This window comes from Catharus ustulatus, chromosome 17 (assembly GCF_009819885.2).
Source record: "Catharus ustulatus isolate bCatUst1 chromosome 17, bCatUst1.pri.v2, whole genome shotgun sequence".
Taxonomy (NCBI): Eukaryota; Metazoa; Chordata; class Aves; order Passeriformes; family Turdidae; genus Catharus; species Catharus ustulatus.
Window position 1 is genome coordinate 12,595,280 of NC_046237.1, and position 27,466 is coordinate 12,622,745.

Here is a 27,466-nt window from a genome sequence, read left to right on the forward strand (position 1 = left end):
ATGTTGTTGATGCCTACTGTTTTTTGTATTACAAGGGTTAATAAAATAGTTGTTCCTGAGCATCCTTCTTCACCCTGCTCATGATTTTAGGAGCCTGTATCAGAACTCCCTCAACAGTCTCATCTCCAAACAAAAATTCTTATGTATCTATCTATCCTATTAGGAGCTGCTCCTATGGAATCAGCTCACAGCTCTAATGCTTTAAGACTGTCTCCATAAATTTTCTGGTTCTCCAATATCCTTTCTGAAAAGGAACATTAGGGCTGCCTGCAATATTTACGAAGATGCTGCAGCAGGAATTTATGCACTGGCAAAATGACTTTTTCTGTTCAGTGTCTCAGCCCATGAACTCTGGCATTCATGTTACATTTTTGACCATCCCTGATTGCTGAGTTGATAAGGGTTTTGGAGAACTGAGATCTTTGTAACACAAACAGCCACAGCCTGTCTCAGGGCTGGAGTTGCTGTGCTCTCCCTTGCAGTACTTGGCATTTCTTGCCTCTGAATTCCCTCTGCTGCTGCATCTTGCTCGGTTATTTGGGAGGCTGTCCCACAACCCTTCACCTCCAGCAGCAAAGATGGTCCAGGGAAATATCTGGGTACTGTGACTTGTGTGCAAACATCTTTGTTGTGTTAATTAATCTCCTTTCCAGACCAGTGATGACCACACAGACCCCAGCCCACGACCCTGTGGGGTCTCTCTGGCCACCTCTTGCTCAGGTGAGACCATCTTTTTTTCCCATCTTTGTTTCCCATCTCCAAAGAAATTATTTGTCTCCACAAGGCAACCTGCTTCTAGTCCATGGCACTGGCTCAGAGCCCACAGTGTGACCGTGTTTTCCTCTCCCAATGATCTCAAACTTGCATTCAGCACAAAGATAGGGTGGGGGGAATCTCTGGAATTAAACATTTTTTAAATAGGGTGGTTTTTTTCATCATTCTCACATTCTCTTGTGCCATGTCTTTAATACTGATACAAGCCCTGAAATAGCACAATTCATAGCTGGCTAGATTGGGAACCCTGTTTTAGCAGGCAGGGAAAAGAAACTCATGCAGGGATTCCATTGATATTTAAAGATACATTTTATCAGTTTTAGCCCCTATTTAAAAGCTGAGAGAGAAAAACATTTCTTTACAAAGAAAAAGAACAAAACCTGTTGTCCTAAATTCAGACTGAGCTTCTTCATTTACTTGTGTTTAGCCTGGATTTAGAGGTTGGGGTCTGCAGCCACGAGCAGTGATGCTGAAACAAAGTGGTTCATTCCTGAAAATGCCCCAGGGATGCATTTTCTCCCACCAGGGCTCTCTGCCCTGAGCAGTGTGAGAGCCTTCGTGCTGAGGGTACTGCTGGAACACCTCTGGACATCATTTGGGATTGGAAGGGCCATAAAGACCATTTTGTTCAACCCTCTGCCATGGGCAGGGACACCTTCCACTCAACCAGTTTGCTCAGAGCAAGGACGAGAGGGACAGGGGGAACAAGCAGAGCTCACATCTTCAAACATGATTTAATTCATGAAGGTGGGATTCACCTTGCTGAAGGCTGCATTCACATGGAGCAGGGTGTGTTCTTCCCACAAGTGGAGCAGGCAGTGCCTTGCAGACCTTGCTTTCTGCAAACGTGGCCCCTGTGAATGTAATCAACGTTGTGCAGAGCTGCTGAAACCGAAAACAAAGCCAGAACGACCATTGTGCTAAGTTTGGGTTCCTCATTGTTCATTGAATTACATCAGTGTTTTCTTTAGTTGCACAGTCAGCTGGCAAAGGTTTGTTTGAAATCTCGAGACTCTCCCCTTTCAGGGGAAAACATGAATTTCCGGAGATGAGGGCTCTGCTCTGCATCACGGTGCTGGGGCTGCCGTGGCCAGCAGGACATGAGGTGACAGCCCAGGCAGACAGGGGGCTTGGTCAGACCTCAGCCCCTCAGCCTGGGCTGAAAATGCAGGAAAAAAGATTTTTTTTTCTTTGTATTTAACTTAATTTAATCTGTTTTTTAAAAAGTGTAGTGATTAAAATTTATTTTCTAGAGAATCCCTGTCCCCAGCTCATGGCCAGCATTTTGGTTCTCTGGCATTTTGCTAAAGTGATCCCATGGGGTAAAAAACCTTGCTTTCCCCAAAGACTCTTGGATGCAGAGAGTGACAGACATGTCCCCCTGGTGCCTTGATGCCCTGCCTGGTGACATGGTGAGTGGCAGTTGTGTCACTGTAATGTGGGAACCCCTGAAATTACCCCAGGAATATCAGGATGGGAATCAGAGAGTGATTTGGGTTGAAAGAGACACTCAAGATTATTCATTTCCACCCCCTGCCATGGGCAGGGACACCTTCCACTGTCCCAGGCTGCTCCAAGCCCCAGTGTCCAACCTGGCCTTGGGCACTGCCAGGGATCCAGGGGCAGCCACAGCTGGGCCAGGGAATTCTCCCCAGTATCCCATCTAACCCTAAACTCTGTTAGTGGGAAGCCATTCCCCCTTGTCCTGTCACTCCAGGTCCTGCCCAAAGTCCCTCTCCAGCTCTCCTGAAACCCCTTTAGGCACTGGCAGGGGCTCTGAGCTCTCTGTGGATCCTTCTGTTCTCCAGGTGAACACCCCCAGCTCTCCCAGCCTGGCTCCAGAGCCCTTGGAGCATCTTTGTGGTTCTCCTCTGCCCCTCCATGAGCCACGGCAGCAGCTCCCTGTCCTTGTGGGTGCAGATGCAGTGCTGCAGGTGGGGGCTCCTGAGAGTGCAGTGGGAGGGCAGAACCAGCTCCCTCAGCCTGCTGCTCACAGCAGGACACAGCTGCCTGGTGGAATGATGCCTGCACGTGGAAATCCTCAGCAGTGCTGAGACAGGCAAGGGTTGGATGCTTCAGAGCCTCAGCACGATGGAGTTTGGGTGTTCCCACGTGTGGCACACACAGGCTGCTGGATGGGATCCATTTAACTTTATTTCCCTCTAAAACTCTGATTTCCATCACCCCCAACTTCTCCCAGAATCACAGCCCATGCTGTCAGAGCAAACTTCTGGAAGGTGAAGTTGCCAGAACAAGAACTGCTGAGTGGTGGGGTGTGGCTTTCTGGAAGTTGTATTTTTGTTTGATCCAAAGGAGGCTCTGAGGGGCTCAGCCTGCACAGCCCAGCTGATTCCAGGCTCTTTGCCTTGCTCAGGGAGGGGCTTCTTGCCCTTTTTAACCATGTGGAGGAAAACAGTGATAAAAAGGCAGAATCTGGGATGAAGTTTGTTAAGAATCAAAGCAAAAATCCATCTTGGAGGAAGCTGTACAACATCTGTGTTTCCTAAGAAACATGCAGAATTTAGGAAACTAAGAAAGAAACTTTGTCAGGTGTTGTGATACTGCTTCTGTTTGTGGTCTTGTATAATAACAGAGAAGTTGGCCAAGGTGGAACTGCAGCTCAGAAGACCAAGAAGAGAAGCCAGGATTAAAAGGCAGGATGGAGAAGAGGGCAGTAAGGGCAGCAAGAGTGAGTGGGGAGGAAAAAAAAAGCCAGGAGCAGAGACTGAAAGGAAGAGTGTGGGTTGAGTTTCACCAGGGTGCCCAGAGCTGGGGACCGAGATCTCTTCAGCTGGGCCTAAAGCTGACAAAGCTCATCCTGCAACACTGGTGGGAGGAGGCACCTTTGTAGTGAAATCTGAATTCACTAAGGTTAGCCAGCTTGTGATTTGTACTAATTTTGCAACTTCTTTCTGTAGAGAAAGAGAGGGTATGCAATAAAATTGAAAATATTCAAAATATCTCATTTTACATTTTAAAAATGATCCACTTGGAAAAAGACCTCTGTCTCCTCAGCAATGCAATTATCTCATGATGGAAAGGGCAGGAAGTAACCTGACACTGAGCTGAAAGTTCTGTGTCAGACAGGGGACGTTTTGGGGTTAACCTGTGATAATTCCCCGCACCCTCCCTGGCACTGCTGGAGTCTTTAGTTCTGCCATTGAAATGAAAATCCATTATTTGTCTGGCTCAGCTAATAACACCAACCAGCATTTCCATGGGCAGCAGAAACCCTGGAGGAAGGCTGCCAAAAGCCGGGGAGTCAGAGTTCCTTTTCATGTTCAAAGCTTCAGCCTGTGCAGTGCTTTAGCAATGCCATTACGAACGCCTAATGTCAGAGCCGTGCCGAGCCCAGCCTCTCCCTCACTCCATTAGCCCTGCAAGGATGATGACAAACCATCTGAGGAGGCAGGATCATCCCAGGTCAGGCAGAAAGAGCTAAAAACCTCTGCTAATCTCCAGGTTCATTAACATTTTTGTTTTTAAAAAGGTAACTCGCTGTCAGTAGGAATGTATAATATATAGCAAGTGGAAGCTGGGAGGTAATTTTAGCCTCGGTTCTTGAGGCGGTTTGTTCTGGGTTGTCGAGCAGGGGTGCAGCCTGTCTTCATGTGTGGGAATACATGCAAAACCATTTTCAAAGTCTAGTACATGTGCTGTACTTCAGCTCAGAGGTTACCCTGGGAAATTCCCACCCTGCCCCAAAATGCCCAGTGATGATTTGTTGGGTGAAAGCAAAAACGGAGACTTGGAAACACAAGGGAAAACCACAGCGATGAAACGGAGCTAAAATGCATTTTGACATTTAATCCTAGATCAATTGGCAAATCTCACAATAGATATTTTTTTTCTTGTCACCTTGGCAAAGCAGAGCCATAGGAAACTAGCTTTAAAAAAAGAACAAAAAAAAAGAATTAATTTTGAAGATCAGCTGCCAATCTCCTCTCTGGGCTGAGGGTGAGCACAGGAACTTTCCTGCACTGTCGAAATATTGAGTATGTTTAGAGAAAACCCAACTATTGCAAGCTCACGAGATCATTTATAAAACAAAAGTCACTCTCCAGCATTGAGGAGTCTGAGAGCTGCTTTGAGAAAGATTAATTTTCTGGGTAGAGGAGGGGAGCGTTGGCTTCACCCCTCAAAATGAACCGACGAGATGATTCGATTGCTTCACTTTCCGAGCGCGGGCCCGAGACACTCACTCACAGCGTGGTTACAAAAAATGACTCCTTTATTCAGGAGGAAGAAACTGAAGAAACTGTTAAACTTGGTCACAGTATGTGACATCCTTGAAATCAAAAGCAATACTTCTTCTCGGCGACTGCACGGCAAAATTAAAGATACGAAGCCAAATTCATCTCTGGTGTAATTCTCTTGCCAGTGCCTGGGGAGGCACCTGGGATTAATCTCCTCTATTATACAAGTGGCACAAGACCCTGACAAATTATTTTGAATGGTTTTTTTAGCACTTAGTTAACAGAAACCTTATTCACTATGTGTCCCACACCTGGGAAATGGAATGGCTCTGAATTTGCCTGGCTGAGGACGGGATCTGGGGCAGTGCAGCTCTCACCCCCCTTCACATGGGCAGAAAGTGAGAGGCCCATGAGAATTTATTAATGTCTCAAAAAGTAGAAATGCCTCCATGGGAAAAGAGGGGATCAAGGAGGGCATGCAGGCCTTGGCATGTCTGCCTTGGTCAAGGGACAGTCTCTGACTGGATCTGGGTTGGATTGTTGCTCTTGCCCCAAACTCCTGGGTTATCCCACAGCAGCTTCCCCATAGGGCGACAGAGTTCACTCTCCTCTCTATTCCTGCAACCCTTCTGTTTGGCTTTGGGATAGACCTTGCAAAATCTGTGTGAGATGCATTTCTGCTCCTGGACATCCATTCCCATTCTTTGTTTAGTTTACCTGGGGAAAGTTTATGTTTCCCTGGAGAAATTCTGAACAGCAACATGCTGTGCCAGTGATCAGTGTACTAAGGTGAGAGCTGGGGCAATGCCCTCCCAAAACTCGCCCAGATGGGTCTCCAGCCTTCATCTCCAAACAGTCCTGGGTCCTCCCTCCTCTGTAGCCACCCTTATCCTGCTGCCCCAACTCCACAGGACCATCCCTGGCCAGGTCAGGTTTAAACAAGCACAAACCCTTCCGAGTCTCTCCTTCCCATGGAGCAGCACAAGGAAGGAAGGAGGCTGTTACACTTCCCTGGGAGATGAGGATCCCAGGCAGCCAAAGAGGCAAATAATGACCAATGTCAAATGCAAACTCAGGACAGGTAAGCACAGAGCCTGAGGTTGGGGTTTTCCTGAAGCTGCCTCCCAAGGCTGCTGCTGGCCAGTAAAATTCATTTTCTGCCCATCCTGGAGGCTTTGATGCTTTGAAAAATCAGGAGTGACCCTGGGTATGGGTTTAAGGAGGTGAGGTTAAGGACAAGGTTCTCCCTTGTCTCATGTGTTGAAACCTCTGGGCAGCAGAAGCAAATACACCTGACCTTTGAGAAGATCCTGAAGGTCAGGAGGAAGGTTGCCCAAGGAATCTGTGGTTGCCCCATCCCTGAGAGTGTTCAAGGCCGGGTTGGACGGGGCTTGGAGCACCCTGGGATGATGGAAGGTGTCCCTGCCATGGCAGGGGTGAAATGAGATGTTTTTAAAGGTCTTTTCCAACCCAAATCACTCCATGATTCTATGAAGAATGGTTCCAAGGTCTGATGCATCAAGGTGTCCAAGCACTTGTATCATCTTGAACACAAGGATAAACTTGCTGATATATTTTACAGTATTGGGACCTTTTGTCTTTAGCATATTCCTGCTAATGAAGATTTTTTGAGGGGAAATTTAATTGTTTATATGCATCAGCCAGGTTGGTGTTTGACCTAAGATGAGATGTTTTCACTTGGGCAGAGGAAAATTGTCAGTTGATGCTGTGTCCTTAATACTTCCCTGTCATGTTTGAGCTTGTTTTGTTTTGTTATATTTGGGTTTCTGGAATGTTTTATCCTATCAATGACATTAATTATGGAGTAATTGCCTTAGTAGCATGTAACAACTCTCTTCTTTTTTTCAAAGAGATTTTCACACAATGTGTAAACTTTGCTGTATATGTGCTACGTTTCTTGTGTCATGAAATAACGTGTAGACAAAATAATGTTTTTCCTGTCAGAAATTCAATGGGCATCTAAAGCAAAGTGACAGGTGGTTAAATAGCTGCATTTAAAGGATGTCAAGAAGATTTTTTGGACAGGTACCAAAACCCAATGCCAAAAAGAAGGCCTAATACCATCTGTTTTGTTAGCAGAGAAATGCAATTGTACATTAGATTTTAAACGACATGAAATGCCAAATTCTTAACCTTGATTTGTGGGCCAGATCTAGTTTATCTAGATTGTGGATGTTTCTGTTTATCAGCACAGTTCCTGACCCAGAGTCCACACAGGTAAATGAAGATGTTTACAATCAGCCCAATTTTAAAGTCACAGGAAGCTCCTGAGCAGCATTTAATTTTGTTTTGTATTACATGTAAATCCAGATGCAATGTGGATTTAATTAATCCAATTTCACTGCATTTAAATGTACACATTTGCATTGTGTATATTGGCAATTGGCTTTATCCATTTGTTCAGCATTTTTTATGACCACTGAAACTACTGAATATTTAGAGATCCCTCTACTTTCGAATGGAAACGAGTGTAGCTCTGAATTAAATCATTCTCAGACATAAACTGGGGATAAGACTAAAATGTCAAAATATAGCTGCATAATACAGTGGGGAAAATGATACCAGTATTTTAAAGTAATAAACTACAGTGTGCTAAACTATTTTAAAAATTGTTTCAGCAAGCTTTTTAGATGGTTTGTTGAGAGAAGGAGGACTACTTTGAAACAAATAATGAAACTGATAGATTCAGAGGCTTTTTCCTGCTTCTGAAAGGTGCCTTTGAAATGATGATTGTTCAGGTTTAGCCTAATATTTAGAAATACTCACTGTAGAGTTTTCCCCTCTTTGTGAGGAGTCCGTGTGGCTTAACTGGGATTGCTGAGATAATCACACTCTGCTGTTTCTGTTCCAGGCTAACGTTAGGCATGAAATGTGAGTTGTCATGTCGGGAGCTCCTCTTTCAGCCGCCTGGCCAAAGCAACTGCAAACCTTCTGGGCTTTTGGGGGACTCAGCTGGGACAAGAAAGGAAAAGATCCCGGTGTTTGCAGTCTGGCTGGCTGCTTGGCTCACCCAGAGGTATTGCTGGTTCCCTTCAGCCCTCCCAGACCACTCCTGTCGCCTGTGGACACCTGGGCAAAACCCAAGTCTTGACCTGCTGTGGTATCACAGCAAGCCCTGGTAACAAATCTGCCCCAATCTTTCTTACAGGCTCCCTTCAGCACTGAAAGGAGCTCTAAAGTCTCCCTGGAGCCCTCTCATCTCCAGGCTGGACACCTCCAGCTCACCCAGCCTGGCTCCAGAGCAGACGTGCTCCATCCCTGGGATCACCTCCATGGTGCACTGCTGGATTTAAACACAAATCTGCATCCCCTGGCAGACCCACATTTCCTCATCAGCAAAGTGCCACAGGGACAGAACACACGGGGAAAACAGGCTGAAGGAGGATTCAGCAGCAGGCACAAGGTAGAGGCTCCCTGGCTGCATGGTGAGGCTGGGCAGGAGCTGTGATGCAGGGGCAGAGAACCCTGGATGGAGGCTGGAGGCACCCCTGGCTCCCAGGGGTGACACTCAGCTCCACTAGGTTGTCTTCTGACAGTCTGAGGAGGAGAAGCACTGGAGACACGAGGTGAGCTGTGAGATCATTGCTCTGATGAGGAGCACTCCTTCTGCCAGCTTCCCTTGGCACATATATGTATATAAATATATATATTTATATGTATAAATAAAAGCATTCTGGCTATTAATAGCAATAATGTTTTGTGATGCTGGGTGTCTCAGATCAGTCTCTGTTTGAGGCCTAACAGAGGCAGATGAACATGCAGAGTTTGACAGGGCTGAGCAGTGTAAATCTAAAAAACCAGGGCTTCAATGGGGAAAAAATGAGCTTTGAGAGGGTCTGAAAGGAAGAGACGGGGTGGGTCAGGCACTGCAAATAAATCAGGTTGTATCTGCCAGGGAGATGCTGCACGTTTGGTGACAAAATGTGTTCATTTTTGGAGGAAACAACAGAATTAAATCCTGCTTTTAGTAGGAAAGTCAATTCTGCCTTAACTGCAAAGCCGCTAGCAGTGACTCCACAATATAAGAAATATAATAATTATGATAATTAATAAAGATAATAATACAGTCAAACCTTGCTAATGACTCACAGGCTGCTTACTAATTACTGAATTTTGTGGATAAACAAGCCAGAATAATGCATCATAAAATACACTTTGTTCCATTATTTTGACATCTCTCGTTTAGTTTTAATTATTTATACTTCATAATATACCAGTCACTTTACTTGGGAAGGTTTTATAAAAATAATGAAGCTCTAATAATGTGACATGTCAGTTCAGTATTTGCTGAAACAGGGAGACAGCAAAACCAATTCTTTCGGGGGCTGTGTAAATCAGGAAGGGCACAGATCAGTGGAGCTCAGATATTCAAAGTTTTAATGCAAAATATTAACATCTCTATTATGCCTTTGACTGGGAGCCGCTGGAGCAGCTTTCCTGGTGGAGAATTCCTGAAGCCAACCTGCTCCGCTGCTAAATGCAGAAGGATCGATGCTGGTTCTCCAGAAAAATCACACGGTTTGAAAAATAAGAATAAATGTGAAGTAGTTTTTGTGCCCAAGTCAATTTTTATCCTTAAATCAATTTTTTCCACCACCACGAGGGCTGAAAGCTTGTTTTTAATTTAAATGAGAGCTACGATTTTTACATAATCACTTGATTCCTGGAGCTGGCATTCCCTCGAAACCCCAGCCCGCCTCCCCCTCCCTGAATTTGGCAGGAATTGGCCCTACTCTAGCAATGAAAGATGCTGGAGGAAGAACTCAGCATTTATTTAGCTCACTTTTCTAGCTCCAGAACGTCCTGAAGGGTGCATGTTGGAAATAAGCCTTCAGAGTCAGTTAGGAGGGCTTTTTTCTAAGAAAAAAAAAAAATTAAAAAGGCAGTTTCTCTTGGAGATTTGCCAGCAAACTGACTCTACCAGCCCTGTCCCAGCTCTGCCAGCACATGGGCCGGTTATTGCAACTTTCAAGCGTTTCCCTCTATCTGGGGATGGGATAACGCACTGCAAAACCACTCTGCATATAATATTCTCTCACTGGGCTGCTTTTCCAGAGGGATCTGTTGGGAGCCGCTGGAAGAGACCGGGAGAGAGCGCGGCAGCAGAGCAGGGAGGGGGAACCCTGCACACCCAGGCTGTTCATCCCCGAACATCCTCCCTCCCTCCCCACCGACACTTTTGGGTTCTCCGTGCTGCTGTGCCCTGGGAGTCGGAGGGGGATGGCCGGGAGGATGCTCATGGATGGAGCTGAATTATAAAGAGTGGGATGTGTGGAAAGCCGAGGTGGGGGGAGAACGGGGGTCTCGGTGCCTTGGGGAGCAGGAAGCCAACGCCAGGTGCAGAGGTTGAGCCTGGCTGTTCTCTCCAGGCTGGGAGAGAGACTCAGGCCTTCCAGAAACAAGGCGCAGTTAGGGGTTCCAAATGGGGCACCTGTTTGGGGTCCCTACTGAGGGCGGATCAGCGCTGGAGAGCATCCTTCATCAGCGGCTGGGCTCTGGGTGCAGAGGGAAACGGAGCCGCTGGGCACCGTCCCGTGTCGGGAGAGGGCACACCGGGCACGGAAGATGTGACAGGGTCCCCAGTGGGCAGCGAGGAGCGGCGGGCGGCCGCGTTCGGGGCTGCTCGGCCGGGCTCCAGCGGCGCTGCCCGAGCGGGGCCCGAGCCCCCGGGCGGGAGGAGCCCGCGAACAATAGCGGCCCGGCGCGGGGCGGCGCGGAGCGGGGCGGGCCGGGGGCCGCCGCCCGCCCTGTCCCCGCCCTCTCCCCGCGCCACAGGCACCGCCGCCGCCGCAGCCGGGTCCATGCCCGCTGGAGCCCCCGCCTGCCGCCCGCAGCCCCGGCATGGACGTTCGGTTCTACCCCTCCGCCCCCCCCGCCGTGGGCTCGCTGCCCGGCGCGGACCCCACTTGCCTCGGCCCGCTGGATTATTATCACTGCAACAAGGTACCGGGGGCTTCTGGCGGGGGTGCCCGGCTCGGCGTGTCCCGCCGCGGCTCCGGCCACGGGGGAGGAAAGTGCCGGCGGCTGCGGGAGGGAATTTTGAAAGTGGTCTGGAAGCGGAGCGGGGGGAGCCGTCGGGTGAGCCCGGCCGGCCGGGAGCGGAGCGCGGTGTCCGTGTGTCCGTCCGTGTGTCCGTCCGTGTGTCCGTGCCGGGTTAGCTCAGCCTCCTCCGCTCCGGGAGCGCCCGGCCCGGGGCGATGCGCGGGGTGGGGGGTTCTTGTTGCGGTTGTTGTCGGGTACTTTTTTCCTGTTGTTCTTGGCCGTGTTGTTGTTTTGCACCTTCTCCGCAAGCTGCGGAGCCCCGGGCCGGGTCGCGGCTCCTCCCGAACGGGCTCCGGCCCCGTCGCTCCCCTCCGTCCCTCGCCTGCCTGCGGAGGGGACAGCCAGCCCGGGCTGGGGTGTCCGTGTGCCCCCGGAGCCCCAGCCCGGCGGGGACACCTCCCTCGGCCGCATCTCCCCCGCTCGCTGCAGCTGCGAGGCGAAGCGCCCTGCACTTGTAACGGGAGAGGGATGCGCTGGGGATATTTGAGAGCGCGGAGGTGCTGTAGGAAATTTCCCACATCCTAGAGAAGGCGAAGCGAAGGGGACAGATGCTACTTCAGGGATAAGGAGTTCTCTGCGAGTATCGCCTTGCTCGCTGTGGGTAAACAGCGCTGATGTTTCAGCTACAAAGCCTCCAGATCCCTTTGGAGGGAGAGGGATCATCCCAGATGTAATCCTTGCTGCCTTCCGGGCCGAATTCGGGTATTTGCGTTGAAAAAAAAGTTAATAAAAGGAGAAAATGCTCTCCTGCGTCGGTACAGTAGCTCAGGATGCTCTCGGCTCATCTCACTGTTGTGATACTTTGGGATCAAACTCTTAAAACACAAGCAGAAGGAAATGTGTGTGGCTTCCCAGATGCGGCAAATTAATCTTTATGTCTCAAGAGATGTATTTAACTGTTTCTCTGTCACTGGGTTATTTATCTCATTTTATTGAGTTGTAGCAAACCTAATAGTTCTCGTTTATTTTGAGACGCTGGATTATACTGAAAGGAAACAACTTTCATTGTTTTCGCCTCTATCTGCCTACTGCTGGCTTCGAAGTGTTTTGTTATCATTGCCGCTGCCCTTAAAACCCTAAATATGCTCTTAAAATACTAAGGAGAGCCGGATCACCTGGGAGCAGGACATTTGTCCTGCTGAAACATCAGCCCGTAGTGTGCGAAAGCAGAAATCTGCGATCATGTGAGCGAGAGCCACTGGCAACTGCGGCTGCCCCCAAATCCTGCTGGCTTTCGGAACTCGCTTTTACCAAGAAGTTGCAGGATGCCAGCATGATCTAGTTTGCCTTGCAGTGTTTGGTGCTGGGGCTTGTGCCGTGCTCGCAGTGTCTCGGGCTCGGGGCTGCTGGTCCCGTGTCCCCTCAGCCTTGGGGCGCGGGGCCCCTCGCCCTCAGCTCATCCGTGGCCTGAATCCCTGAGATTAGTCCCGGATTAGGCGGTCGCAATTGATCCGCGGGTCCTCGCTGCGCTGCGGCCGCGAAATCGCCTCTGGTGGGGGAGCAGCGAGCGGGAGCGGCGGTGGGGCCGGGCCGGACGGGACAGGACAGGAGCGCCCCAGGTGCTGACCACTGCCACCAGATGCTGCTGTTGTCACTGCTACCGAGGATCTTAAGGCAGCGGCAGAAGAAAGGAAGTGACTTACCCTTTGCTGATATTCAGGGCGCTTTTTTTTTTCTCCCATCCCCTTCTTTTCCTTTCTGAGTTACCAAATGACATTTGCCTATGCACAGCCGTGCACGTTTGTCTGTGGCATGAGGCCGCTGGGATGGAGCCCGGCATGGATCGGGCTGACTTTCCCTGACAGACTGCAGGTATAACTTCAGCATCACACCGTGGCCCGGAGTGCTGCGGGGGGAGGTGTGTGCTGCTGCTTTTCCTTTGGATAACTCCGGCAGCTGCGGGCTGGGATCCAGCCGAGGATCACCAGCAGCGTGCCTGCCATGGAACAAGAGTTCTCCTGCTTCCTGGAGCCTCATGGATACTCTGGGAAACTCCAGAACCTCACCCCAGTCCCTACCCCATTGCTCCTGTCCGGTGCAGGTGGCTCAGCCCAGGTGTGGGCTGTGTCTGCCTCAAAGCATTTCCTCTTAAAAAACCTACAGAGGAGGATAGAGTGGACTGAAAAAATAAGAATACTCCTGCAATGGTGTGCAGATATCCCAGATAAAATCCAGCTGTGGCAAGGACCTGGGCAAGGAGCACTTTCAGGCTCTTTGCTGTCCTCCTGCTTTGCTGAGTTTATGGAGACACTCTAAAACCCTTTGATTGAAAAGGCTTGTTTTGTTCTGTTTTGTATTTTTCCCCCTTTATTTATTTATTTATTTATTTATGGTGAGGCAGCAAAGCTGGGCTGTGCAGTGTCACTGTGCATAAATAACTCGCTGGGAGCACAGCAGAGCTTTGCCATCGCCGTGAGCTGCCTTAGCCCAGAGCAGCCTGAAATGTTAATGGAATTGTTTTGTGCATTTACTGGACATGATATTGTTACCAGGAGGTCTCCAGTCTCGCCTGCACGCTGCAGTCAGCCACAATTCCTCTTTGCAGCTACGCAGGGGCCTATTGCACATCAGCATTTCCATTTCTGAAAGGACAAGGGATGTTTAGAGGGATAATGAAATGGGAGTTCAGCCCAGGCCTCCCCAGAAGGGGGAAATTGCACCCTTTCTTTAGCTGTTTCAACAGCATCCCTGTTTTCCCTGGAAGGGCTGGCCACTGTGAGGGATGGAGAAGGTGGTGAGGGGCTGGACACCCACAAGTGGGTAACGGAGAAGGAGCCCTCCCTGCTGCTGACTGCGTTTGGTGAGGAGTTGTGATGGATCAGGAGTATTGGTAGCATCCAAGCTGGGAAAAAGCCCTGTCACTGGTGAGCCTGCATGGAGCAGCCTGCCATGGCAGCTGGGGAGAGGAGCCAGCCCCAAACTTCCTGGTGCCCAGAGAGCTGCTGCTCTCAGCCTGATGCTCCTTGGCAGTATTTTTAGGGCTGCTGGGCTCTCAGCCCAAGGTGTGGGGGTGATCAGGAGCCACCTGAGAGGACAAACTGCAGCCAGCATGTCCCACTCTGGAGTGCTGGCCCCTCCATCCTGTGGGCTGGATCCAGGACCTGCTCCATCACTGGGACAGCAGGAACACTTCTGGTGTCTGCACAGTAGCCACAAGGAACCGGGAAGGTTCAGCTGAAAGTGTGAGAAGCCCTCATCCAAACTGCAACACCCATCCCTGCCATCAGCCACCTGAGCACTGCTAGAGGAAGCACCTACATCTGGTTTGGATTCCTTGTTTAAATTTGGGTCTAAACCCCTTTGTCTGTCCTCTCTGGCCATTTTCCTGGGGCACTGGTGTCTGCTGCAGACCCCTTCCCCAGGAAAGCTTTCACAGGGTTTTGAGCTGCTCATGTGTGGTGCTGGTGTTTGGGGTGAGAGCAGCATGTTCCTACACCACCTAAGGGGGTGTTGCTCCCTGCTGGGGCATTTTCCCACCCCTCCAATTGCTTTGAGAAAATGTGGGGATTTTTCCTACTGGAGCTCTGGGGAGATTCTGCAGCTGTATTTTGCAATAAATAGATCACAGTGAAAAACGTGCATTTTAGTAACACCGAGGCTCATTCTGCTCTTAGCACAGCTTTAGTGACAGGTTCTGGTGTGCTGGCTGATACACCAGCATGGAAGGGTTTTTCCTAGATCCTAAATTGTGTGTGTGGGTCCACGAAGCTCAGGAGGGAGTTTTTCCTTCTCAGCCCAAGCAAAATTGCCTTGGCAAGGGAGGCCTGTGACAGAATCCTGCCAGAGCATGATAGCCCGTGCTCTTTCATGCAGGGTGTGCGGGGATGCTGAGATGCAGGAGGAGTGATCCTGCTCCCCAGGGGCATCTTTGGGAAGTGAATTATCATCTCTATTCTTCCTGCAGAAATAAATTTACATATAAATTCTTCCTGCTTGCTTCTGGTGTTACAACGGTCAGACTGGGTTAGCATGGTTAGCCCAGTTTCCAGCGACTGGAACTGATGGGGATCGAGGAGGAGGACTCAGCCTCAGCCTGGGAATACCAAATCCACACTGCTGTGTTTCCCTGGAAGTGCCTGTGGTCCTTGGGAACCCTCGTGCTGGGGGCCCTGTTATTAACCCTGCAGGATTTCTGTAGGATTCATCAGCACCATCAAACCTTTTCCTGAATTTTCCGTGTAGGATCCTGCGGCTTTGCCTCTCCACACACACCCTCTCTCTTGCCTTTTAGCTGATAAATTGATAAAAACTATTTTGCCAATACACCATTAAAATCTACTGGTCGTGCAACCAATGCTCTCTTCTTTTAAGAACCCTTCAGAAATGAGATCTGAGCTGGTATGAGCCGGAGTCGATGTAACAAATGCATTTCTGTGAAATGTTCTGTTTTGACTTTTACAATAAATTGTACATTGCAGTGATAAACATGGTCCCTTTTTCCTTGTTCCAGCTTTGCCATTCTGGAAGATAAAATGCATTCTTTCTCTTCCTACTTCCGAAGCCAACTCTGTTTTGAAGTAGCATAAATCTTTCTTTGGAGATGGAGGATTTTGGATGGAGAACAAAGTCCGGCAGATTTTTAATTTGGGGCCCATTTCATTCTCATTTGGCAGGCAGCTCCTGTTGATTTGCAAATGTAGATTTTTTTTTTTTTTTTTTTCTTTTAGGCCCTGAATATGGGCAAGGGTTTCCTCTGAAAAGTGATTGAGTTACTCAGTGGGACAAACCTGCTTTCTCCAGAGTGGTCTTGATGGGTTGCACAGCAGAAAGTGCTTGGAACTCCATTTTTTGCCTTGGGCTTTAAGGGATTGGGAGCTAAATAATGAATGTTCATCCATTCACAGGAAATGTTGTTCTCTCTGCATGCACGGAGAGGAGGCTTTAATCTGGTTGTTTTGGGAACAATGGGAGATGTTTTGAAGACCGGTGTGACTTGTGTGTAACAACACGTTTGTTTGGGCTGCTTCTGAATAACCTTGTCAAGGGCCTGATTCATGGAAGTCCTTGTAGCAGAGGAGACAAAACATTCAGGATCAAAACTGTACAAGTTTCTCTGATTTATTTATGATTCTTCAAATCAATGATTGTCCCCTGAATCAGTGTTCCAAAGCCTGTGGATGCTGCAGCACAACAACTGCAGGGTAAATCCGTGAACAGCTCTGCCTGGGACCTGTGAGCCTGCAGCAGGCACCAGGATCAGTCTGTGCATCCAGAGCACAGCAAACGTTCTGTTTATAAACTATATTTTCTTGTACAGAGCAGAGCATCCAATAGCTTGGAGGGTGCTTGGCTGATCCTCGTGCCAGGGCGGTGGGACAGCACCTGGAACCTCGCAGAGCTCTTCCAGCTTTTCCTCCTTGTGAGGATGGGCACTGCCAGCTCCTTTCCTGGGGGTCCTTGTTACCACTGTGATCTTTCTGCAACATTGGCAGAAAAATCTCTCCTTTCCTGCTGCCTTCACTTTGCATCTCTTTCCTGCTGGATACACGAGCAGGAGGTGAGGATGCTCCACATCACAGACTGGCCCTACTATGAGGGGGGAGTGTTTTCCCCTCAAGGTGCAATTATTCCCTATTACCTTTGTACTCCTCTGTTTTTTTATAAACCGAGCTCTAAATGCTTTTACCATAAGTTGGGTTATATCTTGCAGTATAAATGAAGCATATAATTGTGTTTTGCTAACAGCTCCACATTAAAAATAAGTTATTGTGTTGCTAATGTGTTTTTCCTGACAATTTTCCATCCGGTGAGTGCGAGGCTTCTGTCTGAACTGCCGTGTAGCAGCACCTCTGCCTCCTCTTGAGATCTTATTCAGTATTCCTCAAGTCAGGCTGAAGTGTTAGTGTGATTAGAGCTTTCAAACTATTAATTCCTAATTGGAGGTTTGAGCTCTAATGTTCCACCTTTGTGATTTTACACTCGTTTTAATATAATTAAATAATGCATAATGTATGTTCTGTGATATTACACATAAATTATAGATGGCATATACTATATTCTAGGGTGTACATCAATTATCTATTATCTAATACATGATATAAATTATACAATACACAATATATTATATATTATATATTATATATTATATATTATATATTATATATTATATATTATATATTATATATAATATATTATATATTATATATTATATATTATTATAGTGTGTACTTGGGGATTCTCAGCTCGGCTTCATTAGGAAGAAATATCCCAAAAAAACTTACTGGAACAAGCACTGATCATACCACTCTTTTAAAAATAGAAAAAAATAATTATATAGAAACCAGCCTTAAATCACCTGATTTTGCAGCTATGTGACCAGATCTAAATATCTTAATTGTCTGCCTCCCCCAGTCTTTTCCTATTGTTTCCCTCTGGAGGTTTTGTTCTGACGGATGCCGTTTCCTCCCTGAAAAATGGCCCTGGCTGCCGTGGTGCTGCAGGCAGAAGCTCTGCCTTGTGCCACAGAACCTCTCTCCTCCACCCCCATCTTTTGCATGGATTGCTTGACCTCTGCAGATATAATTAAATCTCTTCCTGACGACTGAGAGATTGCAGCTCGGCTCCGTGGAGAAGGGAGCTGGGAGGGAAGTGTTAAACGGGGGCCTGAGCCAGGAATTGTTCTTATGGAGAGATTGTTGGAGCACTGGTTTGTGTTGGTCACTGCACGTGGCTTCAGAGGAGCCTGAGCTGCAGAAATCAGCCCAGCCTTGGTCTGAGGCAGCTTCTTGACCTCTAATTCTGGGCTGGACCCGGGCACAGGAGGCTGAATTTGCCAGTGTTTAAAATGTAGAAGGTTTATTTTTTTTTTCTGTTGCTTTGAGGACTCAGCCCCTCGCTCTCACACCGCCTTCTCTCCCTGGGTTTCTGAGATCTCATGACTTAGCAGGTGCTAGGAGAGGGCAGTGACAGTATAAGGACCTGTGGGGTGGGTGGCAGGACTTGCTGCAGCTCTGCTCTGAGCCTCTTCTCCCCATTCCCAATGAGCATCATGTTCCAGGCAGCAGGGACCCTCATCCTGGAGGAGAAGGTCTGGGACAGCCCTGGCACTGAGGCGCTCAGGAGAGGTGGAGGACAAGCCCTGGCACGTGCCACCCTCCCCTCTGGTGACGTGCCACCATCCTCACTGTCACCCTGGTTGTATTTTCCCCACGACCCCCTGGATCCTGTTCCAGCCCCCAGCAGCAAGGAGCACTTTTTTATCGGATTAGCTGGATCACATTAGCAGGTTTCTCTTCCACAAAACCTCCCGATGAGTCAGAGTTTCCATCCCCATCTGGGCTGGTCAGGGAGGCTCCATCCCCTTTCTTCCCAGCTGTCTGCATGTGCATGGTGCTTTTCCTCTCCACGTTAGAAAAAACAATCATCTTCCTCTCCACCTCTGTTCCTGCCAGTGGCCAAGGTTGGGAGATAAGACCTGTGTCATGGCTCTGCCTTTTATCCTCTCCAGAAGCAGCAGCTCAGTTCAGGGCCCCCCAGACATGTGGGGGTTATTTCAGGAATAATTTGAGCCACCCTGAGCACTGAGTATCCCTTGCAGGAGATCCAGGTGCATGGAGAAGTGCAAGCAGAGCCTGGGACATCTGAAATTCTCCCTTGCAAAGATGTGGATCTCCACATTTATACCTGTGGAGGAAGTTTCACCTTTCCAGCCGGCTTCACCTACCCATTTATTCCTAAACATCTCCCTCTCCCTGGGAAGGTGGTAGGGCTGTGTAGGCTCTTCAGGAGCTGTCAAGCCTTTCAAAAACCCTCAAATGCAAGGATGAAGGATGATGCTGGGAAGGGGAGAAACAGAAAACTGTTTCTTAGTTTTCTTGGGTGCTTCTTTACACAGAGGAGTTTTATACACTGATTCATCTCAGAACATTGTGCCTGCAGTTTAAGAATGATGTATTTTTAGGGAATTAGATCTGTTGTCCCTACTGTCAGAAGAGGGGCAGTGTACCCTGGAGTCCTCAACTAAAAGAAGAGAAACTTTGACAGCATGGAAATGAAATACATGAAAACCTTAGTGAATTCCAGCTGAATTATCCTGGTTTGTTTCGGCTTATGCAATGGCCCAAAAAAGCATTAGAATATTGTATGAAGAAGAAAAAGCAGAAGTATTGGGAGGGGGGGACATAAAGAACAGAAACTGGGGCTTGTAGCAATGGAAAATATTCCCCCCATCGGATTCTACTCTGTTTGTTCATGTTCAACCCAGGGAGGCAGCTTTCCCCCTGCTGCATTATCTTGTCTCTAAATAGCGTTCAAAGGAGAAAAAGAATGTGCTGTTAAAAATATCAAACTTTTGGGAATGGCTGGCAGACTTGAGCGCTGATAAGCGTTGTTGATTGAAGATCAAACAGGCCTTGAAGAAAAACCTTCCAGCGAGCACCGTGGGTCCAGCCCTGCAGCCAGACAGTGAGGTCAGCCTTCAATGCACAGATATTTAGGGACTGACACTGGAATTATGGTCTGGGCTCCTCTACCCCAGACGGATGTTGGTGACACAGTGGTTTAAACTTGATAAATCTCTCCAAGCTGAGACCAGCATTTATTATGTGTCAAGAGTTTGCATTGGTAGATGGTAGCTTTATATATATTTTTTTTTTTTCTTCACTTAAGATAAAGAGAAAAGGCTGCAGGTCATAATGTGAACTGAAGACTGCTGGCATTTGTTTTTTAATTAATTGACAACCTGCATTTCTGTGTCACAGTGGCAAATTAATAGTGGGTGGCCATCTGTTTGCAAAGCAGATAGTTCTGGCTGTGCCAAACATGTGGAGTATTTAACCATTTGATTTAAATCAGACCAGAATGGTGGTTTTTTGAACACTCTATTAAACTGGGTTTTCCATTTATGAGTTGGGCTTTGAAAAGGAGAAAAATATTGAAACGGTCTTTTTAGCTTCATAAACTTGCCAGCCTTTAAGTGAGTTGTTTGGCATATTTGGCCTTCTTTTTAGGAGAGGCCAAATCCTGGTGGGAATAACAACATGGAGCTTCAGTCACCTGTGGAAGTGGGGTAACAAATTTGTGTGACAGCACCAAAGAAACAAATACATGTTAAAAATCAGAAAGTGGCTTAGGCTGGAAGGGACCTCTGGAAGTGTATTTGAACTAATTTCAATAGCACCTTCTGGGATTGAGATGGCAGAAAAGAAAAATATCAATAGACTTCCTGCTCTAATACAGTGAGAGTCTCAGTGGTGGTGCCTGCAATCAAATGCTAAATAGAAAGTTTGCAATAAAAAGGGCTTTAGTTAGAATTAATAAAATGTGAAATGTTCCTTGGAAAACATGTGGTATTGACTGAGATTTAGAATATGTCCTGGGAGCAGGGATCTGGATTGCAGGCTCCAGAGCTGCCTCTGGCATCCTCTCCCTGCATGCATCAATATTTATTTATTACATTTTTTTTAAACATTTTTTGCATGGAGAGGTTACAGTGTGAAAGTTTGAGAGGAAATAAGTGAAGAGCTGGAATTGAGGGCAGCCCTGCACAAAATTACTGTCCTCTTTTCCCGCTCCTTCCCCTTCCTATGCTGTGCATGGCAGGGAGATGATCTTTAAGGTCCCTTCCAACCCAAACTGGATTCTAAACCAGGATCCTTGTACTGCAGGCAAACCTGAGTTTAGTATGGGAACTTTCCTGCTTAAGTTTGATTTTAAGTCCTGCTATCCAGAGCTGCCCTCCAGAAGCTGCACATGAAGCCACAGATAGTTCCCATTTTCAGCAAAGCACTGCTTGAACTCTCTGGGAAATGTGGATTTTTAACATCCTCTTGTTTTGAGGAATTGTCATCGGGTGTTCTGAAGCTCATCTGGGGCTTCTCATTTGCCGTCAGAGCTGGAAATCTTGGATAGCTCCGAGGCAGGAAGAGCCTGGTGCTGGATCTGGGGGTTGAGCTTGTGTCACTGTCACTGTGCCATGAGCACAGGGACGCTGCCAGCTTGGCAGGGATGCTGTGCTTGGCACTAAAAGGTCTCCAGAACAGGCTGCTTCCCTGCCTAGCACGGATAGAGCAGGAAGGCTGCAGGACCCACAGGATCCTGAAGAGCTGCTGGGGCTCTTCCATCCCTGGGACACCAGGCCATGGTGCTGAGGGACCAGGAGTCCTCAGAAGCTGAGATGGGGCTGGTGGCTGCTGTCCTGCTCTCTGGGTGTGGGCATGTGCTTCCAAAAACAAGGAGATGTGGTGCTTGGGGATGTGGTTTAATGATGGCCTTGGCAGGGCTGAGTTGGTGGCTGGACTGGATGATCTTGGAGGTGTTTTCCCACCTTAGGACTCTCTCATTCTCTGGTGGCAGTGTGGGACTTGAACCAATTAACATAACAACACTAAAGACTGGGAAGAACACTTAGGTTCACCCTAAATTAAAAACAAATGTTTCCCAGGGCTTGAACTCGATGCCTGGTTCTCTCTTGGTGAAATCTGGCTGACTCTGACTCCCACAGTCAGGCACCTGCTGATGGCTTGTGGCTCACACTGCACCAGATCTGCTTGTCTCTGTCCTACTGAAAGGCGCTGGGGCCCTGCTGGATGGTTGGACTCAATGATCCTGGAAGTGTTTTCCCCCCTTTTAGGATTTTCTCTCATTCTCTGGTGGCAGTGTGGGACAGCCAGCTGGACAGGGGCAAGCTGGGCCACCTGGAACTCGGGACCTCATCTCTTTGGCCACTGTGGAGCCACTAACGAGGCCAGTGGGGTGATCCAGCCTTTTTTGGGGTTTTTCTGGCTTGGTTTGGGATTCTTGGGGCTGTCCCATGCCAGGCCAGGAGCGGGACTTTGATGATCACTTCCAACTGGGAATATTCTGTACTGAACATCCCAGAGTGAAACCCTGGAGGTTTGTGTGACTCGAGGATTCAGAGCGTGGTGCGGTGATGGAGCCAGGCTCTGCAGGGCTGTCATGGGAGCTCCATGCCAGGCACACTGCCTGGGCTCCTCTGAGCCCTCAGTCGGTGAGAGCTGCTCATCCCTCACAGCCCTGCAGCCCCGTGAGGCTCAGCTTTGCCCTGGCCATGACTGAGCGTGACTGGAGCGCCTTGGTGAAGAGCAAAGCTCCATCCAACGGGGTGGGAGGAGGTAACAACGCAAACTTTAATTCCCTGCTTGTCTCAGCCACAGTTCAGGCTTGGTTTCCCTCTGCGGAGGCTTCCCCTCTCCCTCTCTGCTGCCCAAGTGTTGCTTCTGTTGCATTTGTTATTTATTTTCCTCCTAGCCCGGGGGCTGCTGCGAGAGGTGTCTCTTTGCTCTGCCGGCTGTTCCTGATGCTTGCCTTTCCTCGCTAATCCCAATTGTTTCTGCCAAGAGCGCTCGGTGGTGTTATGTAAACCTCGAATCTCACGCTAGCGCTGCGATCCGGGGCTCGGGAGCGCTGGCTGGGATTCGCCCCCGCGCCACTCCGCTGCCATCAGCCTCGTGCTGTGCCAGGGTCCCTGGCTGGGGGCCAAGGGCTGCCTGGCACTGGCCACGACACCGCGGCCATCTAAGCCAGCATGGCCACAGCTTCACGGGAGGCAGGACAGCTCCCCGGGAGCGCTCAGCGCTGGTTGGAGCTGTTTGCAGGTGGGACCTGCGGAGCAGAGCTGCATTTCTGGCACACGGGTTTGTAGCGGTGCCAGTGGATGCTGTGGGAGAGTTCTGCTTCCATTTGGTTCATCTCCACCCCATCCCTGCCCTGGCTCCAGGGCAGAGCCTGCCTGAGCAGTCCCTGTGCTTGCTGATGGAGTTAGAGCTCCTGGAGCATCTTCATGGAGATGTTTCATCCAGGCTTGCACCTCTTCTCCTCAGCCAGGTAGTGTTCTATCCAAACCAGTGATATACCTGGAAAGTGATATTAGCAAAGTCCTAATGATATTTCAAGTGCTGCTTCATGTGATTTGGCAGCCAGGATTCTCTCAAAAGAGAAAGAAAATAAAAGAGAGAGAGATCCACCTTTGCTGTGTGCCCAACCTCTTCCCCATCCACTCCACTGCTTTTGAGAGATTAAAAAGAGATTAAATCCTGCTGAGCTGGCAGGTGATGTTGATGAATGTTTGGAGGGGATTAGGGTAAATCCTTTCCTCCTTCTGATTTAGCTCAAGATTTGAACTCATTGATAAAATTTGCCCAGGTTTTACCTCTGAAACCTACGTTGAGCCAGTGAAGGTGTAAAGGAAGGCAGAGCTTGTTTTTGGAGCAGAAAGGATAATGAATTACCTTTGTAAGGCTGATGAAGGTTTAAGATTGCTGTGCATCTACAACTATTGCAGTGTCCAGTTAATCCTCACTGCCACAGAATGAGAGGATGCCCAGGCTGGTTCCTTGGCTGGGGGGTCTGCCCTGATGCTTGTGCTGTAGTGCAGCACAGCTGTGAGATGTTGTGAGATGCTCTGCAAGAACCAGCCTGTCTGTACAGGACACTGTTTCCATGTAGCACTGGAGTTCTCACCAAAAATTGCCGTTTCTCAAACTCGGGGTCGCATGGAATGGACACAGCTCAGGGCTGCATGCAGCCAAAGCTGTCTCGGTGTTCTGGCCATGTTTGGGCTCTGTGGTGGCACTGCATGGAACTGAGGTAAAGAGGGTGTTCTGGCAGCCTCCAGCAGCTGTTGGACCTTCTGGTCCTCCATGCATCCTACAGTGGTGGGACTCCAGAGGGTGTTCCTGCAGGGTGTCCCAGATCAGAGGATTGGCCGCAGAGGAGCTCTGAAGCCTGCAGTGTGTGCTGGGGCTGCAGGAGAGGATTCCAGTTCCAAGGACACATTTGGAACAAGGCTCAGTATCAACACTGAGGGACTGTCCTGGCAGGAATGATCTCCACTGCTCTGTGTTGCCTGTGGCTAAAAAGTCCTTGAGGCGCAGGAAGATCTGTTGGGAGGGCAGGAGTGCAGTGCTGGAGCCTCCAGCCTGGAACAGCTTTATAAAGCAGGGCAGGGCATTGGTGCCAGAGCTCTGCACTGCCCGTGGCATCCATGGCAAGGCAGGGAGGGGGAAAAGCTCTGTGCAAAGCCACCTGGGTGGTTCTGGGGAAGAGCTCCCACCTGCTGCCCTGTTTGGAGTCCTGCCCTGAGACTGCTCGTTCCAGAGGGCCTGGCTTGGTCACCTCAGTGTTTCACCCCCTGTGCCCACCTCAGCTCTGAGTTTCCCTGCATGGAAAGAGTGGAAACTTTGGGACAGCAGCTTTGCAGGCATCTCTGTGCTGCTTAGCAAAACTGACACTTAGAAATCACCTGGATACAGGTGAAGGTGCCAGGTGGCTGTTGCTGAGTGTGGCCTGGAGCTGCAGGCTCTGTAAAACAGGGCTGAAGTCAGAGAGGGTCTGAACAAGCAGAGCTGTGGCATGGAGGGTGCCAGGATCAGGCTTGTTCCCTGTGGAGCAAATCTACTTCGTCTGAGCTGCTTTGGATTTATGCAGCAAACACAGCCCCCTCCCAGTCCTTAAGGATGCTGCTGGGGTGGGTAGGAAGCCTGATAATGTCACAGACAACTGGGAATACTTTCAAGAACATAACTGGGAACAATTTGGAAATAATTTCAAAAGGATTTTTTTTTCAGTGTGTCATTGGAATGTATGCTTTTCTAGAAAGTAGGAGGGAAGAGAGCTTGAAATTAAATGTATTATTAAACAGACCTTTCTTAACTCTCATTAAGGAAGAGGATTTGGAGGGAAGTGTTTTCCAGTTTCTTTATCGTGTTGCTGCACAAGCTGGTGTTTGCCAAGCTGGCATTCTTGACTCCTTCAAGAACAGCAAAAATGAAAGTTAAATTCCTTGTATATTGGAAAAGAGTATTTGGTATCTGTTGTTTGTGATGATGGCAAAAATCTGATGGTGTTTAAAATAAAGTTACCTTTGTATTTGCTTAGTTTGACTCTAAACAGGAAAATAATGGCTTTTGTAATGTCTCTATTAGAGGAGCATTGTTTGAAAGCACTTTGGGCTTACATTAGTTGAGTGCAAAATGAATTCCTGCTCGGGAGCAAATAAACCCCAGTGGGCCTGGATGCTGGGAGCTGCCAGTGTAATGTGGGGATGTGCATCACACAGGTCTCTGGGGGCCAGTTCTTGATGTAATTCTTCATGCTCCTCGTCTTCCCTCCTTCCTTCACTCACCTCAGTGATGCAGCAGCTCACCCTAACAAACTGGTTTCACATTTACATCTGAAACTGGGGGGCACTGGGCAGTGTGAGGAGGGGGGCCAAGAAGCTTTTCAGTGCTTTAAATAAAGCTTCTCCATGTATCAGCACATGAGTAAACAGTCTTTGGTGAAATATCTTTTATTTTCTCATCTGAACACCAACAGACACTTGCAGTTTGGGGGAGTTCTTCGTTTTCTTTTTTCCTGTGATGGGAAAACGGGAAGCAGTAGGGATGTGCTCCCTGGTGGTGCTGGGTATGTCAGGAATTGCACCAGCACCAGAGGCTCCTGTGCACCCAGGCAGCTCCCAGAGCTGCAGATGCACACACGGGGTGGGAGCTGAGGCTGCTGAAAACTCAGCACTGCTTGGTTTTCCACAGTATCCAATGATCTGTCTGCCCCCATCCCTGGCAGTGTCCAAGGCCAGGCTGGATGGGCTTGGAGTACCCTGGGACAGTGGAAGGTGTCCCTGCCCATGGCAGGGGTGGGATGAGATGAATTTTAAATTCCTTCCAGCCTAAACCATTCTGGGATGATTCTGTGTGACACAGCAGGAATTAGGAGAACAGCATCTGGGGGCTCTGTGTCCCCATGGCCACTGCAAGCAGTTGTTCAGACTGTTCAGAAATGTTCAGTTTAGTCACAAAACAGCGTGGTAGGGGATACATGACACATGCAGTCAGGACCACCTGCTTGCCTCTTTTCCTTTCACATAAAATAACGAGGACATTTTTGTAAAATGGAGCTAAATGCATTAGAAAGAGAAGCCAAGATTTCTCCATGCAAAGGTGGCAATGCTTTTTTTTAAGCCTGATGTTGCATTTAGTTTGTAATCTACAAATTATAAAATGTGGGTGGAGATGACTCTGATGTCCTGCTGGAGGATTACAGTAATTTCACGCACCATTTTGACTAAAATTTTGGTCTGAACCTGAAGTGCGGCTTATAATCAGGTGTGGCTTATATATGGACAAAGAATGAAAAGTTGCTGTTTTAGTTTGGAGGACAGGTGTCTGCTGAGAAAGGCAGGAGCTTCTCTTTGAAATGGAGAATGTAAACCCCCTCCCTCCAAACTATTATAATTTTGAAATCAAGGGGCTTTCAGGCAAAGATATGGGAATTAGGAATAACAGTTCTTTTCTAGGGAAATTAAAATAGAAATACAATACTACAAAGAAACAAACCCCAAACCCTGACAGTCAGAGTACAGCCTGACACCCCATCAGGCAGGGTGTTGGCAGCAGTCCCATTCCATGGTGGCTGCATCCTCCTGCAGTGACAGATGTGGCTCAGTTGGAGCAGTGCTCCTGTACAAGGTGCAGTTTCCCTCCAGAGGTCCAGTGGTGATGTGGAGAAATCCGGTTTTCCTCTGGAGTCCAGTGGAGAAAGGGGCTCCCTTAGTGTCCCCAAACCTCTGTTTTTGTCTTGGTAAGAAATGTTGGGCTCTTCCCCCTGGCTGGAGCAACTCCCAATGGGATGCAGTAATTTTATCAGTCCCACAGTGGGACTCAATGGCCATGAGCAGAAAATGACTGGCTGGGGGAAGGATGGGTTGTGAAAAGATAAAGAACAATGCCCTGCCTGGTTTCAATGGATGGCCCATTAGCAGAATATCTCCTGCAGAGATCAGGATCACTGCCCCCACCCTCAACAGATGGTGATAGAACAGATACCTTTCATCACACTCTGGATTGTAACGTGTGACTTATAATCGTGAAATTACTGTCCACTCTGAGCAGGAGGCATTCTCTGTGCAGGGCTGGGTGGGATGTGCTGCTGGGGCAGCTCTGCGCTCTGGAGCTCTGTCCCACAGCTTTCCCAGGATGCAGCATCCCAGTGTTGGTTGTGGCAATGCCCCTTTTCTGTTCCAACGCAAAACAGAGCTCATAGCTGGTGTGAAGCCATGAATTTGGGTGATAAAATGCTGTGCAAGCTCCAGCTCTTCCATATTCAGTTCATAAAGGGGACAAATAAAGATAGGAACAAACCTTTAAGGTTTGGAATCTGGGATTTTAGAATATAGTAATAGGTATGGGACAAAATGGAGGATTTGGGGAGTTGGCTCTTCTTCCTTCTTGCTCCTTCTTTTTTTCTTGGTTTTAGGCAGCAGTTTTTGGTTGGATGGAAAGTACCACAGCGCGGGTCACAGGTGTTTGGTCATTGAGTCAAAAGTATAAATAATATAGATGTTACCTTTTAATTGGCTAGTTAGGCATTGAAAGACCTTGTAATGAGCAAGATACAGCTCCATTTTCTCACTTTTAGCTTGTTAGCTAGAGGTGATGTGGAATTCACTGTACTATAGATAAGAATTAACAAGCAAC

The 27,466-nt window shown here is 48.4% G+C and overlaps 1 protein-coding gene across 1 annotated transcript in view; it reads left to right on the plus strand.

Moving 5' to 3' along the window:
* The first annotated feature begins 10,777 nt into the window (after nt 1-10,777).
* Nucleotides 10,778-27,466, plus strand: part of TOX2 (TOX high mobility group box family member 2) — a 153,958-nt gene continuing 137,269 nt past the window's right edge. The window contains exon 1 of the mRNA XM_033074890.1: nt 10,778-10,934. Coding sequence (XP_032930781.1) covers nt 10,833-10,934 — 102 coding nt within the window. The 5' untranslated portion in view covers nt 10,778-10,832. The remainder of the gene's footprint in view (nt 10,935-27,466) is intronic.